Here is a 13837-nt window from a genome sequence, read left to right on the forward strand (position 1 = left end):
ACAAAATTAATAGATTGTGCTAAATTTATAAATAGGGGTGAGCATCAATTAGCCAAATTAAAATTTTAATTAAATAAATTATTAATTAATTTTAAAAATATTAACTAAATTAAATTAAAATAAATAAAAAAATTTAAATTAATCAAAATTAAAAATATTATATCAATTATAACCAAACAAACAAAAAACAATTTTTATATTTTATATTATTAATTAATTAATTATTAATAATAATATATTTGTAATATTTTTTATTATAAAAATAATACATATAATTTAATATTTTAAATATTATTATAAAATTACAAAAATAATTATTATAAATAATATATAATTAAAATTTTAATTAATATATTAATAAAAATTCAATTATTCTAATTAATTCAATTATTAAATAAAAAATAATCAAATTAATAACCATCAATCAAAAACCAAACCAATCCTATTTTTACCAAAATATAGCTCTACATCAACCAAATAATGCATTCACTCTTTTTTTTAGTATAGGCCTTAAATATTCGTCAACAAGGCCGCTAAAACCCATTTCCAACCGTCAATTGGCCATAAAACTTGATGCCCTCTAATTTTTCATTGATTTATAGAAAAGAAGCCCAGTAAAATTAAGGAGCGGATATCCTACAAAAGAAACAGCCATTGGATCCGTTAAAATTCTCCTGCAACATGCACAAACCCTCGCTTCATAAGGTCTCTTTAATGCTTCAAAAACATCAACAATCATTCACATCAAAACAGAGCACACTAACTATTGAAGTAGCAGCTAGCAAGCATAACTTAACGAAAATGAAAAACATCTCCAAACATAAACTGTTTGTTAAGCCAAGACCACAACATCTAATGAGCATGGTCACTCTTCCTATTGAGCTACCAAGATGATGGAGAAGCAGCCGCAGGGGCAACAGATCTAGAGACAGATCTGGAAATGGGACTTGCACTTGGGCTCCTGCAGTAACTATCTCGAGAATATTCACGTCTTGATGAACCTCCATAGGATAGACTCCTTGTGTTCTTCTTTACCTTTGGAGAAAGGCTCCTAGAGTAACTCCTCTTCGAGCTCTTCCTCACCCTTGGGGAAAGGCTTCGAGAGTAACTCCTTGAACTTCTTTTTGATGTAGGAGAAATGCTGCATGAGTAGCTCCTCCTTGAGCTCCTTCTTGGTCTAGGGGAAATGCTGCTTGAGTAGCTCCTCCTTGAGCCTCTCCTCGTCCTTGGTGGGGTAGGACTCCGGGAGACAGAAGGATGATGATATCTTCTATAGTATCTGTCATCTGGTGAGTAATATCTAGAATCATAAGGTGAGAATGACCGATCACACCTACTTACATGGGACCTCCTGTAAGGAGATCTGGAGTATGATCGGCGCCGGCTATAGTGGGGTGAATATGACCTGCGCCGAGAGTAATAAGGAGAGTAGGATCGGTGGCGACTGTAGCGAGGAGAATATGACCTGCTCCTACTGCAGTCAGATGAATAATAAGGTGACCGACTATGGCTCCTCCAATATGGAGAGTAGCTGGGAGATCGACGAGGAGAATAACTGGGTGTCCTGCGTCGCACTGCAACAAATTGTGAAGAAAATAAATTAGAAGAGAGGAATACCTATAAACCAAACACAACATAAACAACATACATTATGGAATCCTTACCACGAATAGTTCTCAGCCCCAGATACCTTCCAGGAGTAGGAGTTCGTCCTCTCCGCCTCTTAGCCTAACACAAATTAAAAGAGTTGGTTCATTGAATTGCAAAACCACCAGCAATAGAAAGATATTTTAAAAATTTACTCTTTTCTAATGTATACATCCATTATATGCATATAGGATAGAATCAAATTGTTCATAACAAATGAAGTGATAACAAAATAAGTATGGCATATAAACTTAAACAGCACAAGATTTAATTGCTAAAAAGAGGAGAGAAATGCAGGGCATACAACCCTAACAGTCTGATACTGCTTGGTGTGTTTGATTTGTTTGTTAGTTGTGGTAAGAACTTTGGAATTTGATGAAGAGCTGCTACACACAGCTAACCTGCTGCCACAGAAGCTTCAAGTGGAAAGAAGCAAACAACTTTCAAACTCATAAGAACTAATAGCAAACCATCTAGAATTCTTAACACAAATTTAAGCAATACAAATTAACCAAGATCCAATAACCTTGTGTTGATCATTATGACCAAAATGAATGAAGATTTTACCTTCTCCACTGTAATCACACGGCCTTCAAGAACAGAACGGTCCAAATATTTGATGCAGCGATCAGCCTCATCAATAGTGGACATTGTTACAAAACCAAATCCACGAGATTCTCTAGTCCATGGATCAACCACCAGATGAACATCAATCACCTAGTAAAATAAAGTCTCAATGGTAAGAACAGAATAAATAAAACATACTAAACCTCATTATTAGCACTTCAACCATGAAACCACTCCTTATGAATCCAATCCGGATTCAATCATGAAAAACTTCCGAGATTCCCAATTGGCAAAGAAAAACTAGTTTTAGTTGTGTTAGGCATACCGTTCCCTTACTAGCAAAATGCTTCTCAAGATCCCTCTTGGTGATCCGAGGTGACAGACCAGTCACGTACAAATTGTTACCAGGATTTTCCACATCCCTTGAGGAGCTCCTGCAAATCAAAACAAACCATACATGCTAAACTATGCATTGAGAGACTGTACTAAAGAAATCGATTGGACCATGGCAATACCTTGACCTGTCCCTGTCCCTTGATCTCGACCTTGACACAGACAAAGACCTCGACACAGACCTCCTGCATCGGTTGTATGGAGAAGGAGAGCGAGAATACCTTGACCTTCTGGAGTATGACATCTGACGAATAAATGAACAAGAAAACCAACTAGAATGAACAAAAACTTGTATATTAAGTTCTAAGAGTTTACATCATGAATCAAACAAGGTAGAGCCAAAAAAAAAATGAACAGATTTCCCCTGCATTTGAAAATTAAACACAGAATTTAGAGTTGTCTTTCTACCCAATTTGTAGATTCAATTAAATCTAAACTGCAAAATTTTAATTCAAAATACAAATTTGTTTTATTTAACAGAATCAATAAACTGCAAAAAATTATCAATCCAAAATAATACCCGTAATCATATAATCAACAAGCTTTATTTATAAATCGTACCCATAAGAACCCAACCAATAGCCATTCAAGATCGCTAAAAACAAATAAAACAACCGAAAATTAAGAAAAATCACCGAAAAAAGAAACTTCTCCAGATTCAATTTCTTAACGACAATTGTAATTAAAAAATTGAGAAATCAATCGCAGTTGAAATTCACAAAACTTGTAGCTTACCATAAGAAGAAATGAGGTAGACCAGTCTCTTTGATATCGTTAGTTCTCACAATGCAAAAAAATATTCAAAATGGAGAAATACACCCACACAAAAGAACAGAAAAGCAACAAAAAGAAAACAAATAGAAGGAAGTTTCTGGAGAGGTGGACGCCAATGAATGTTAAAATTACATTGAATCCTACGTTTGGGTCCGTGGCATTTATGTCAAATCACGCAATCCTACGCGGCCCAAGGATATGCAGAGTTGGGTTTTAGTTGCGCTCCGCAGGATAAGTCGGGCTCGAAAATGTGAAACCTGTTAAAAACACGACAGCGTCTAAAGCTTGATTTTCGAGTTCCATCGTGGCTTGACAGAATTACATCTAACATACACATTTTATATTTTAGTTTATATTTTTTTTCCTTTAAACAGGTAAATCACATGGATGCAAAGTTTAGTGATAAAATGAAACCTATAATTTTAATAAAATTTTATTTTCATATAAATTTAATATATGCATATTTTATAAGGGATGTAGGATGTCTAAATGTCGACTTAAATAAGTAAGAACTCTATAATCGCTTACTCAAGAGATTTTATTTTTTTTCCTCCGAACAGGTGAAACACACACACTGAGTTCAGTGATAAAAATGAACCATTATTAAAACTATAGCAATTTTAATAAGATCCTTATTTTTATATAAACCTAATACACGCATACTCTATAAGCAATGTAGGACGCCTAAATGTCTATTTTAGTTTATATTTATTAAAATATAAAATAAAATATATAAATAATGTAAAATTTTTATTTATGCATTTTATAAATAAATATATTTAATAAATTAATTCATCAAAACTCTCATTCTTTGTATAAAAATAATAATTACCTTAATTTAATTTATTTACACATCAAATAAAGGGGAAAAAATAGGCTACAAGATAAATTTTACTTTTTAAATTCTCTTAATTTAGATAAATTATTTTTCTTTAAATTAAAATAATAAAGAAAAATATAGAAATAAAGATATTATTTATATTAAATTTATTTAAATGCCCTTATATAATATAATAGAATAATAAGGATGTAATATTTATTTTCTCATTTATTTTATACCGTGTGAATACTTATTATGATTTCAAGACTACGCAAAAAGATGATGTTTTTTATTATGATTTCAAGACTAAGCAAAAGGATGAGGCTTACACTTTGTTTGGTTCAAATCCAAAATACAAAACTTGGTGAAATTCAATTGTTTACATTAGCAATGTAGGACGTCTAAATGTCGACTTAAATCAGTAAGAACTCTATAATCGCTTACTAAAGAGATTTTGTTTTCTTTCCTCCGAATAGGTGAAACACACACACTGAATTCAGTGATAAAAATGAACCACTATTAAAACTATATCAATTTTAATAAGATCCTTATTTTTATATAAACCTAACACACGCACACTCTATAAGCGATGTAAGACGCCTAAATGCCTATTTTAGTTTATGTTTATTAAAATATAAAATAAAATATATAAATAATGTAAAATTTTTATTTATGCATTTTATAAATAAATATATTTAATAAATTAATTCATCAAAACTCTCATTCTTTGTATAAAAAAAATAATTACCTTAATTTAATTTATTTACACATCAAATAAAGGGGAAAAAATAGGGTACAAGATAAATTTTACTTTTTAAATTCTCTTAATTTAGATAAATTATTTTTCTTTAAATTAAAATAATAAAGAAAAATATAGAAATAAAGATATTATTTATATTAAATTTATTTAAATGCCCTTATATAATATAATAGAAAAATAAGGATGTAATATTTATTTTCTCATTTATTTTATACCGTGTCGATACTTATTATGATTTCAAGACTACGCAAAAGGATGATGTTTTTTATTATGATTTCAAGACTAAGCAAAAGGATGAGGCTTACACTTTGTTTGGTTCAAATCCAAAATACAAAACTTGGTGAAATTCAATTGTTTACATTAGCAATGTAGGACGTCTAAATATCGACTTAAATCAGTAAGAACTCTATAATCGCTTACTCAAGAGATTTTGTTTTCTTTCCTCCGAACAAGTGAAACACACACACTGAGTTCAGTGATAAAAATGAACTACTATTAAAATTATAGCAATTTTAATAAGATCCTTATTTTTATATAAACCTAACACATGCACGCTCTATAAGCGATGTAAGACGCCTAAATGCCTATTTTAGTTTATGTTTATTAAAATATAAAATAAAATATATAAATAATGTAAAATTTTTATTTATGCATTTTATAAATAAATATATTTAATAAATTAATTCATCAAAACTCTCATTCTTTGTATAAAAAAAATAATTACCTTAATTTAATTTATTTACACATCAAATAAAGGGGAAAAAATAGGCTACAAGATAAATTTTACTTTTTAAATTCTCTTAATTTAGATAAATTATTTTTCTTTAAATTAAAATAATAAAGAAAAATATAGAAATAAAGATATTATTTATATTAAATTTATTTAAATGCCCTTATATAATATAATAGAAAAATAAGGATGTAATATTTATTTTCTCATTTATTTTATACCGTGTCGATACTTATTATGATTTCAAGATTACGCAAAAGGATGGTGTTTTTTATTATGATTTCAAGACTAAGCAAAAGGATGAGGCTTACACTTTGTTTGGTTCAAATCCAAAATACAAAACTTGGTAAAATTCAATTGTTTACATTTTGTGTTTAGTTAAAAAAAAAATTCAATTTTAAAAATTCATAATTAAAGTGGATTTTTATCAAATTTGATGAAATTTGAAAATAATATTTTATACCCTTATCAAAAAATTTCTCCTACTATATCTTTTGTTTAGCCATATATTAATTATACCTAATAATAATTAATGTGCCCATATATGTCAAGATAAAAATACATGTCATGGTGCATTAATATAATTAATATAATTAATAAAGAATAAACTTCACATTGAATTAAGAAAAAATTAATGCTAAAAAAGTAACAAAGTATAATGAATAGTAATCATGAATTCTAACTTAAAAAAAGGTAACTTTAATGCTAGAGAAGTAATAAAGTAACATGAATTTTTAATTTTTTTTTTTTAATTTTACGCTTGAGGATAGTTTAGAAAATGGGGACAAATAAATTTTAATTCTGAAATTATACTAAACAAGAATTATATGAAATTCAATTAGAATTTTACTTTTTAAGTTGTGTCATAATAAATAATGAAATTTATTTCATTTCAAATCAATATCAAAATTTTTTATAGAATTGAACCAAACAGTATGTTAAGAATCATAAGAAAACAAAAAGATCAATTACAAAATGTTAAAATTAAATTAACTAGCTCTTAATATTTGTTAACACCTTAACCTCTATATTCACACTTTATATATTTTTTTTCATTAATCCAATTAGCTCTGCACTTGGGAGTTAGGGAAAAAGGTTAAGCTTGAGAAAGCTTAGTAAGTAAATTAACTAAAATATTATTCAGTTCATATAAATGCAATGCATCAGTCACATTAGTTTACACATCATAAACAATTCACAAAAAATAGACTTGTCACCACTGATTTTCCATTACTAATTTGCCCAGCTCATATAGATGCTCTTTAGGACTTTCTCTTAAAATCATAACATAACCAAAGTGTCCAGCTCATAAAGAAGCTCTTCGGATTTTCCTCTATCATAAATAATAATCTAGGGAATTATTAGGCCTCAACTGGTCTTATCATATAACATCATGCATAATCATAATATATTACATATCTGTATCATGGGGAAATCAATGGGTCATCCAACATTCATTGTGCATCAATAATAATTATATAATAATATAGCATATTCGTGTTCTAGATACATATAACCTAATAATATCATGATGATGCATGCGAATGATCATGGTTCTCATTAATAATCATTAAAAGTGTTGCATTCTTTTAGGTTAGTATTACTCACCTCTTGAAGCCTATTAACCACCAGACACGAACAGTCACTATCCTTTTAAGCTTAGCTTCCCATGTTCCTCAAGTCTGATTCTATAAAAGTCAGACCCTAATAAGTTATCCAAAACTTTAAAACTCTATAAATATATCACATAACATATTCTAGGTTGATTGGAGGTCTAAAAATAAGTTTTTGAGCCTCAAAATAAAAAGAGAAATAAAGCAGGCAGAACCTCCAAACCTTAAATGCCCTTACTAGGCAGTAGTTACTCCAGCTGTCGAAGTAGGGAGCTTTGGATGTCAAAGTCCTGAACTTTAAAAATTTCCAAGAAGAAACAACTATTTCGGTTGTCGAAATAATGGTTTTTGGTAGCCTAACCTAGGAATTTTCAGAATTCCCAAATTAGATTCTATAGAAACTCAATGCCTCAAAACCTCTAAAACTCAACTTAAGAGCCAACCACCTTCTCATAACAACCAAAACTCAAAATAGTTTGAGAAAAACACATGCATTCGATAATCTAAACAATCTACTACATTTCCTCAAAACATCTCCCAACCAAGCTAAGAACCTCAAACAACTTATACAACTTTAAAACATCTCAACATTTAACTTGCTTATGCCTATACACACCCTACACTCATTTAAGAACCCCACAACCAAACATGCATTTGAAGACACATTAAAACAACCAATAGGCAAAACTTCTCAAAAATTCAAAATTGATTAAAAAATAAAACTCATTTCTTACATGCAATCATTCTAAACAGTATATCCCATCCAAAATCATACTCGAAAACCATTTTAAAGATTAAAATGAGAATTAAAAAAGTACCTTTCTCCCTTGACTTTGAATCTTGGAAAATTGGTAGAGAAAGGACTTCATTTAAATTCTTGATGTTTGAGTCTCCCAAAGAATCTCCAAGCACTCAAATTGTCCAGATTGCCAAGAAATTATCAATTTAATCCTTTTGCATGTAACAGTAACAAAGAGAGAGAGAAAACTGATTTTCTTTAAACTGTAAGTTAAAAGGGCTATTTATACCCTTTTCTGTCAATGGGACTTTTGGCTACCCAAAAGGACATCTCGATAGTAAAAAAAGGACTTTGGCTACCAAAAGTCCAAATTTCAACTACCGAAGTTCTTTCTCCCCAAAAAGAACTTTATATTCTTTAGTTTGCAAAGATTCACATGCAAACAACTATTCACTTAGACTCTATCACACATTATTTGCATACATATAAAACTTACCACTATTTTCCTTGTCCATGAAACTTAAGTTTCACAAGAATTTCCCATCAAAGATAGGAATTTTGACATTAGAAAATGGTTTGTGTTACAATCATACTAGAAACTAGTTAAGAGACCATTACCAACAGTAAAAAAAGGTACCTTGCTAAAGTATTGAAGAGCTCATAACCAAGCCACAACATATCAGAGAAGTAGAAAACATGGAAAAAAAAATATCTCTAGATAACAAGAATTGATAACATACTTAGCTCTCAAAACAGAAGCCCATAAACTCACCTCATCCTTCAAGAGACGCCAACCAAGCTTGGCCAAAAGGGAAGTATTCATCTCACTATTAGCGTAGATTCCCAAACCACCATTCGCAATAGGCAAAGAAATTTGCTGTCAGTTGACAAGATGGATACACCTCTTCCCACTAGGACTCCCTAGACAAAATCATAGACCTTTTTTTTTTTTTTATCAAGAGCATTAAAAACAACCCTCAGTAGATAAAATAGTTTGCATAAGATGATTTGGTAGTGCAATAATTGACTTTGTTAGAGTCATATGGCCAACCATTGAAAGCAAATTCATTTTCCATCCAGTAATATAAGCGTCCATTTTACTAAAAAGAGAATCAAAATGCAACTTACTCCCAGATCCTCGATTTTTTCCATACTCGACACCTCACAAATGTGCCACTGTAGGGTAGCCTGGACATTAGAAGAAAAATAAACCCTCGACTTTGTGATATTCACCTTTTGCCCAAAAGCAACACAAAACTCATCAAGACACTGCTTCACCACATGAATTTGATCAACTGATCCTTTGCAAACAATAAAAGGTCATTAATGTACAACAAATGCAAGACATTAGAGCCCCTTCTAATAACTGAGAGGATCTCCATAGACATTTCTTAAAAGCCCTATTAATGCAATGAGATAATCTTTCCATGCCCAAAACAAACAGATAAAGGGAAATGGGGCCCCCTTATGGCACCCATTGAGATGGTTTAAAATCATTAGATACATGGCCATTCCAAGCAACCTTCCTTAGAGCAGAATTAGTTAGCAGCATAATGACGGAGACCTAATTTTTCAAAAAATGAGACTGACAAAGAGTATCCTTAATAAAATCCCAGCGCAGATGATCATATGCCTTCTCTAAGTCAATCTTCAATGCCATCTAACCCACAAAACTGCATTTGGAACTTATAGATTCAAAATTTCCTATAAGACCACAACATTATCATGCAATTAAAAGCTACTCTGGTTTAAGGAAATCAAAGTCGGTAAGAAACTTTTCATTTGATTAACAAAAACCTTGGAAATAATTTAATCTTATACTTTGATTTACTAGGCAACTACAAAATATATGTATTTAATAATATCTAATGTAATAAATGTTAATGGCTTGCAAATTAAAATGTTCAACCATGAAAGATTATTAGGTGAACTTAATGCATATGAACCATTTCTCATAATTATGTGAGATCCACTCTCCTTTATAAGGAGGGCCCATATTTTTATGAGAGAGATAGCATTATTTTTGTATGCACTAAGAGTATTCTATAATCTTTCATCATCCATTTAACATTTGCTTACAACATTAATTGCTACAATTATTTCACAAATTACAAGTATTAAATGAACCAGCTTAGATACACTGTTTGATAAGTCATTAGATACCAAGCAAAGAACATTATGGAAACTCAATTTATTCACAACATATAAAGAATCAATGTTATCATATATTCTTATGTAATTGTTTTCATGCTAAATTGATTCTACTCAATTTAACCATATCAAAAGCAAGTATGGCCTTTTTCTCATGTTTATGTTGAATTGCGGATGTGCCAAGGATGCTAAGATCCTTAGTGTATAATATTAATGCGTCGGTCTGACGTCTAATTTGAATGATTGGTGAAAATAAAGGACTAAATTTTTCCTTGGGTTTCTTAACTCCATTAGGATGTGCTTCGTCAAGATCTCTACCTGAATCAACTTTGAAAGATTGAGAAAATTGGAATTTGAGTGCTTGCAATTGAAAGATAAAGAGTAAAGGTTGTGCTTGAAAAGTAAAGGTTGTTCATAGCTGATCGCTTCAAAAAATAAATCTGTGTATAAAGTGTAAAATTTGTGCTTGATTAAAAGAATAAATTGTTTAGTGAGAAAATATAAACATGTGAAAGAAATGTAAATGAAAGCTTTTAAAAATTGATGTGCTTGAAAATATAGGCATTTGCAAAACATTATAAATTAGCTTGCTGAAAAATTAAAGAGCTGATTTGCAGAAACTGAAATATGAATATGAAATTGTAAATTACATTGAAAACTGAACATCTTGATTACACGAAATGAAATGTGTAGAAGAACTGAAAAATGATTGCTTGAAACAAAAATAAAAGGACTGAAATGAAACTGATACTAGACTGAAAAATAAGAAAGGCTACTGAAATGTAAAGAAAAAGGCTGAACTAAAAAGAACTAAACTAAGGCATTGTGTCTATGTTGATTTGTGTTGAGAGTTGTTGTGTCCAAAATTGAAGCCTTGAAAAAAGTTATAAAGTTGTGCTGCTTGCTAAGTCTACTACTTCAAGTTGTTACTCTATGCATCATCACCTTAGCTGCTAAACCATGTCTTCACCAAAAACCACGCAATTTTTAATGTTGGTTGACCACTTCCCATTGCTTGCACCATTTTCTCACTACCTCTTGCAACTAAAAATCACTTTGCAACAACCCATTATCTTTTGTAGATTGATAGTGCTCCATTATTTATAACTTCCTTGACTTAGGTTTAGATAACCACCTTAACTGCTTTCAACTCCATATAATTAGGGCACTTTGGTCTTCTACCAATTTAAACTATGAATCGTATTGAATTAATTAGATAATTTAATTTTGTATTTTGAATCCATTAATTAATTCGGATTCAAAATAATAAAATTAAATTATAGGGCAAACATATAAAGAACAAAGAACAGAACAATTCTAATCTCACTAGATTAAAATATATAAATAATAAAACAAAAAGAAACCATAAAATATATATATAAATAATGGAAATGAAGAAGATAGTTAAAGAAATATAGTTCAATTTTGTCTAAGACTAATAAAGTAAACATATTAAAAAAATTATATTTAATTTAAAGATCACAAAGGTATGGATTGTCTAAATATCATGCACCAATAAACATGCATTATCTCTACCATTAAATATCACAATTTATCACTTAATATTTTATACAGACCACACGCGAGGAAAAGAAAGCTTAGCAGCCAAAACATTACCACATGAAACTGAAAATTATATATATAAAAGAAAATTAATTGCGAGTACCTATCACGATATAAATAATGTCCGACACGTATTTAAAAATAGAAAATTAATTGTAATGATAATTGATTATAATATCTACATATAAGTTAATCATTTTTTTAGTATGCAGCATCAATTATTTATTACTTTAGTTTAATTACATAATTTAATATATATTTTTATATTTTTATAAAATTTCAACTTATTATAATTTTATTTCAAGTGTTAAACAATAAATAAATTGATTAATATATTATTTTTTTAAATGAATTGACATATGCCAATAAAATAATAAACAAAATAAAAAAAATGTCATGTGATGAATTTTCCTAATTGTTAAATATTAAAAATTATTTATTATTTTTAATGAAAATAAATTTAAAAATAAAAAGAAATTGAAAAATATAGTAAAAAATTATTTAATATTAAAATTATTATTAAATAATAATTCTGATGCGACTTTTCTTGCTTCCAACTCGACCCTGATAGACTCCTAATGCTTCTAAAACTATGAAATTAGGGTTTTTACACTAAATATAAATATAACAAGTCAAGAATTGAGGGAGAGGAGAATTTATATTCAAGGGAGCCAATTTACATTCAAGGATGCACATCAACCTCAAGACAGGCAAGGGAGAAACAAGATCTGCAAGATTGCTAGAAGGGATTTTCAGCTAAAGTTCCAAAAGTCCAAGGCTGCAACTCTCTTTCTGGGTTTTTTCACTTTATTTTCTTCTCATGTCTTTTCTTTATCTTTTTATAAACTTGATTGTAAAACTCACCATTGGTGAGTAAGTTTTTTATTCTAGGGTTAGGGTGTAGCACTCTCAATTTTATTATGGATCTGGTTTGATTTCCTTTAATATATTGAGTATTTTATTTTTTGATTCAATCTCTTGTGATCTTAATGCATGCTATGTGTTGGTACCCACTTAGTATTGACTACAGATATTAATTGAAGGACTGAAAGGTGAAGATTAATATTAGAAAATTGAGATTTTGAACCTAGAAAATCTGACCTAGAGATAGGCTGATAACTTTTGTGGAGTTCCAAAATTAATCATAGATCTTAAAGGGTTTTGATTAGGACTAATCACCAACGAAAGTAGAGTTTGGCTCTAATTGAAATACACCTTAGATACCTTGAGAGAGGATTTAGAATACCTTAGGATTAATTTCCATCAAAGTAATAATCTCCCATTTATTGCATGAATTAGATTGATTCCATAATTGATTGAAGTGTGAACCCCTAACTCTGTGTTATTTTCATCCATTGCTATTTTAGTTTAGTAAATTGTTTTAGACTTTATTTCTTTTTATTTAGATTTAATTATTATTTCTACACAATTCTATCATCAAGATAATTAAAATCACTATAGTTTGGTACTCAATACAGTCCTCGTAGGAATGATACTTTACTCATCACTTTATTACTTGTTAGCGATCCACGCACTTGCGGTGGTTGTAAAACCAATAAATAAGTTTTTGGAGCCATTGCCAGGGACCAGTGCTTGATATCAAACGATTAGTGATTTGATTACTCTAGATATTCTTATTCCTTTTATAGTTTATTTCTTGATTAATTTTGTTTTTACTTGTTTTTCTTGTGAGGTACATTGAGATGTTTCATCGACAAGTCTCCACAAGTTTTATTCAACAACACAATGAACCTTTTTATAATGCTTAGAGGAGGTTTAATGAATTGGTGGAGCAATTTGCCAATCATAGTCTTTCAAATTATGAACTCACTCTCAATTTCTATAATGGTTTGGATGAAGTGATAAAGAATTGGGTAGATTATAGAGCTTGGGCTACCGATGATTAGGTTCTTCAAAGAAACCATGAGGATGCCATTCACTTATTAAATGTCATGGCAGATTTTGATTACCATTGGCATTGGGATCTTTCACTGTAGGGTTGGAGTCACCAATACCCCCCAGACACCTATCTACCCAATATTGCACACCAACCATTCGAGTTGCAATTAGAGAATAGAGT

General features: G+C 29.9%; 1 protein-coding gene across 2 annotated transcripts; it reads right to left on the reverse strand.

Moving 5' to 3' along the window:
• Positions 1-682: 682 nt before the first annotated feature.
• On the reverse strand, positions 683-3552 carry LOC110665836 (serine/arginine-rich splicing factor SR45a). 2 transcript variants are annotated; one of them, XM_021826109.2, is made up of 6 exons: positions 3343-3552; positions 2730-2851; positions 2540-2648; positions 2215-2364; positions 1665-1728; positions 683-1574 (listed from the first exon to the last, which is right to left on the reverse strand). In XM_021826109.2, the coding sequence occupies exons 1-6, from the start codon at positions 3343-3345 to the stop codon at positions 883-885; spliced, it is 1140 nt and encodes a 379-aa protein (XP_021681801.2). In that variant the 5' UTR covers positions 3346-3552; the 3' UTR covers positions 683-882. The 2 variants fall into 2 exon arrangements, with proteins under 2 accessions (XP_021681801.2, XP_021681802.2); XM_021826110.2 differs by lacking the exon at positions 3343-3552 and having other exon boundaries at positions 2730-2870.
• Between the last annotated feature and the right edge of the window lie 10285 nt (positions 3553-13837).

Source organism: Hevea brasiliensis, chromosome 7 (assembly GCF_030052815.1).
Source record: "Hevea brasiliensis isolate MT/VB/25A 57/8 chromosome 7, ASM3005281v1, whole genome shotgun sequence".
In the NCBI taxonomy this organism is placed as follows: domain Eukaryota; kingdom Viridiplantae; phylum Streptophyta; class Magnoliopsida; order Malpighiales; family Euphorbiaceae; genus Hevea; species Hevea brasiliensis.